Source organism: Macadamia integrifolia, unplaced genomic scaffold (assembly GCF_013358625.1).
Source record: "Macadamia integrifolia cultivar HAES 741 unplaced genomic scaffold, SCU_Mint_v3 scaffold972, whole genome shotgun sequence".
In the NCBI taxonomy this organism is placed as follows: Eukaryota; Viridiplantae; Streptophyta; class Magnoliopsida; order Proteales; family Proteaceae; genus Macadamia; species Macadamia integrifolia.
Genome location: NW_024870606.1, coordinates 77,254 through 80,461, shown reverse-complemented (window position 1 = coordinate 80,461; position 3,208 = coordinate 77,254). Strand labels below are relative to the sequence as shown.

At 37.3% G+C, this 3,208-nt stretch overlaps 1 protein-coding gene across 1 annotated transcript; it reads left to right on the top strand.

Moving 5' to 3' along the window:
• Positions 1–995: 995 nt before the first annotated feature.
• On the top strand, positions 996–2,733 carry LOC122070684 (inositol-tetrakisphosphate 1-kinase 5-like). The gene has a single exon (XM_042634884.1). The coding sequence runs from the start codon at positions 1,250–1,252 to the stop codon at positions 2,351–2,353; it is 1,104 nt and encodes a 367-aa protein (XP_042490818.1). The 5' UTR covers positions 996–1,249; the 3' UTR covers positions 2,354–2,733.
• Positions 2,734–3,208: the final 475 nt, after the last annotated feature.

Here is a 3,208-nt window from a genome sequence, read left to right as displayed (position 1 = left end):
AGTTTTTGGTTCACAACTTCGGCAGGAACTGATGCATGCAACGTCCGAATGACTCACAGTCTTCGGTTACAAATAATCTCTGCCATCCATTCGTCCGAAAAAAATCTGCTCGTTCGTTCCCGCGTTTAATGGTGCGGTAAGAATCTGAATAATATCTAAAGAATATGCCACGTGGACCTTCCACACTTTCAATTCTACTTGGCCCTAGTTATTACGCGGCATTTTTACCCAAAAAAAAAAAATAATAATTTTGGTATGAAAAAAAAAGTTATTACGTGGCACTAGTTCGAACCATAATTGAAAAATCAGGTTATGATCGGAAAGACTCACCTTAGTCGAGTCAAAATTTAAGATTCTTAGTCAAGAGTTACGAAGACTCACCCTGTGTTAAAAAACAATAAGACTCGAGACGAGTCAAAACGATTCTACATTGATTCAATTTTTTGGCCAAGTCTTAAAAAATCCACTGAGCCTAGTCATTATATCAAGATACTTAAAAAAAAAAAAAAATCAAATACATCAACTTCAAGTGGAAAAGAAGATTAGATGTTTCTTATTGAAGATTTAAATTATCAAGTTTCATTGTTTATGAAATGTGGGTTGATGAGACCATTTTAATACTTTATTTCATATATTTTGATTTTTTTTATTTTGTTTTGAGATACAACATAGATGATATTGAATTATTAAGTCATTGATTTGACATGTCATAAGTTTGAAATTTTAAAATTAACTTACAATCTTTTATGAGATTGCTTTCCATTGAAAAAATAATGTATATATTATTGACATGTGATTTTTTTTTTCATATTTTTCTATATTTTATTATTTATTTATATATTTATTGTATATATATTTTTTTTATATATATAGACTCGGCCTGATTGGGTTTAGCTACGCTGACTCGCTCAGTTTTTGATCGGACGAATCAGCTCGAAAAACCTGATTTTTCAACAATGGCTCGAACCCTCGTCGAAGCTATAAATATGCGACCCTCCTTTTGCCTTTATCTACGTATTTTACTCTCTCAAAATATTTCTCTTTTTCTAGCTTTAGCTACGCTCTGCCTCTGCCTCTAGCGAGTCTCTCATTTCGATTTTGATTGCAAAACATAAATCCAAATTTTGTTTTGATTTTAATTCTTGGAGATCCAGATTTTGAATCTGGTCTTGATCTTCTTGAGTTTTGGTATGAGCTTTCATGCATTTCTCACATTTCGGGCATTGCAGATTGAGGGTTTTAAAGGAGAATGTCAAGGTTCGCAGTAGGTTACGCTTTAGCGCCGAAGAAACAGCAGAGTTTCATCCAGGATTCTTTGGTGAATCTTGCGAAGCAGCGTGGAATTGATCTTATTCGTATTGATACGGATAAGCCTCTGATAGATCAAGGTCCTTTCGATTTGATTCTTCACAAGTTATCTGGTGAGGAATGGAAGAAACAGCTTGAGGAGTACTCGTGTAAGAACCCTAATGTCTTTATAGTTGATCCTCCCGAGGCTATCGAAAGGCTTCATAATCGGATTTCTATGCTCCAGGTGGTTTCTGAATTGGATATCCCTCAGGAGAATGAGACGTTCGGGATACCTAAACAGATTGTAATCTACAATTCAGGTGCATTGTTGGATCCTGTCTCACTGGAGGGTCTGAGGTTTCCGGTGATTGCGAAACCGCTCGTCGCTGATGGTAGTGCCAAGTCGCACAAGATGTCGCTCGTGTTCAACCGTGATGGATTGAACAAATTGAAACCACCCATCGTTCTGCAAGAATTTGTGAACCATGGCGGGGTCATCTTTAAGGTTTATGTTGTTGGGGACTGCGTGAAATGCGTGAAGAGGAAGTCGTTGCCTGATGTCACGGAGGAGAAATTGGGAAGTTTGGAGAGCTCATTATCGTTCTCGCAGGTATCCAACTTGACAACTGAGGAAAGGAATGACGATAACTATTACGAGAACATGCATTTGGATGATACTGAGATGCCGCCACTGAGTATCATTACTGATATTGCCAGAGGGTTGAGACAGGCCATGGGGTTGCATCTTTTCAACTTCGATGTCATTAGGGATTCAAGAGTTGGGAATCATTACCTTGTGATCGACATTAATTACTTCCCTGGGTATGCTAAGATGCCCTCTTATGAGACTGTTTTGACAGATTTCTTTTGCGAATTGCTTCAACAAAAGCAGAAACAATCAGGAGGTTTGGGCAAGGAAGATACCCCAGCAGTAAATCCTCTGCTCTGCAACAAGGAAGAAAGAAAGCTTGTAAGCAATACTTGTTGCAATGATGGTGATGATGGGGTCCTCCCTGTTCCTCCTTTAACCAGAGAAGGAAAGGAGAGCACCGTCCAAATCTGAGCAACTTTCAATTCCAAGGAAGTTTTCTTGCTTGTGGAGCTTGCTAGCGAGCACCTGGAAGGCACTTACGCACCGAGATGGATTGAAGCAACCTGGATGCCCAACCAATTGCACTGAATAGGTTGAAAGCTTCAAATTTACACCTCTCAAGTGTTCTTTTTTTTTTTTTTTTTTTTTTTTTTTTTTTTTTTTTTTTAGAATGTTCTATTTTCATCTTGTATATTCTTCCATGTGCCAGAGATAGGAATTTCTCAAATACTAAGTTTTAGGAAGTTCAAGGTGTTTTTTCATGTTTCATAGTTCCATGCTTCCAAGAGTTCTAGCAATTTTGGCACTTTTTAAGGCATGGAATTTTCCATTTTATCCATTACATTTTATTATTTCTTTGTTTTTAATTTTTTCCCTTAAATTTCTTCACATTGAATCACAGCCTGATAAATGTGGGCCGTCTTTGCTCCACCCATTATTTGGTTAAATAAGGCTACTAATTCATTAACGTAATTATCTCCTAATGAATTGATGTTGGCAACTTTGGTGCATGGATTTTGCCACATCGTCATTCATTATGTCCATATATCTGCTTTCTACCTCATGCTTGTAGATACCAAAGCGTGTGGGTACACTCATAAGGATGTGATATTATTCAGGTTTCACTGGATTAAGTTATCCTTACCATTTTGTGTTGGTTTCATTGTAACGGTTTGTGCTATAGAGTGCTGCAATGCACTAAAGAACACATATTTCACAGACTTCGTAGTTGGATTTTTCATTCTTGCTCTTGTTGCATTAGTTTAATTGTAGCAGAGCTTTTGTGCTATAGAGTGCTCTTGCAAAAGGCTCGCTAACAGAGGTATG

What these genes read in the sequence shown, in the direction of transcription:
- LOC122070684 (XM_042634884.1), top strand. Translation starts at nt 1,250, where the DNA reads ATGTCAAGGTTCGCAGTAGGTTACGCTTTAGCGCCGAAGAAACAGCAG.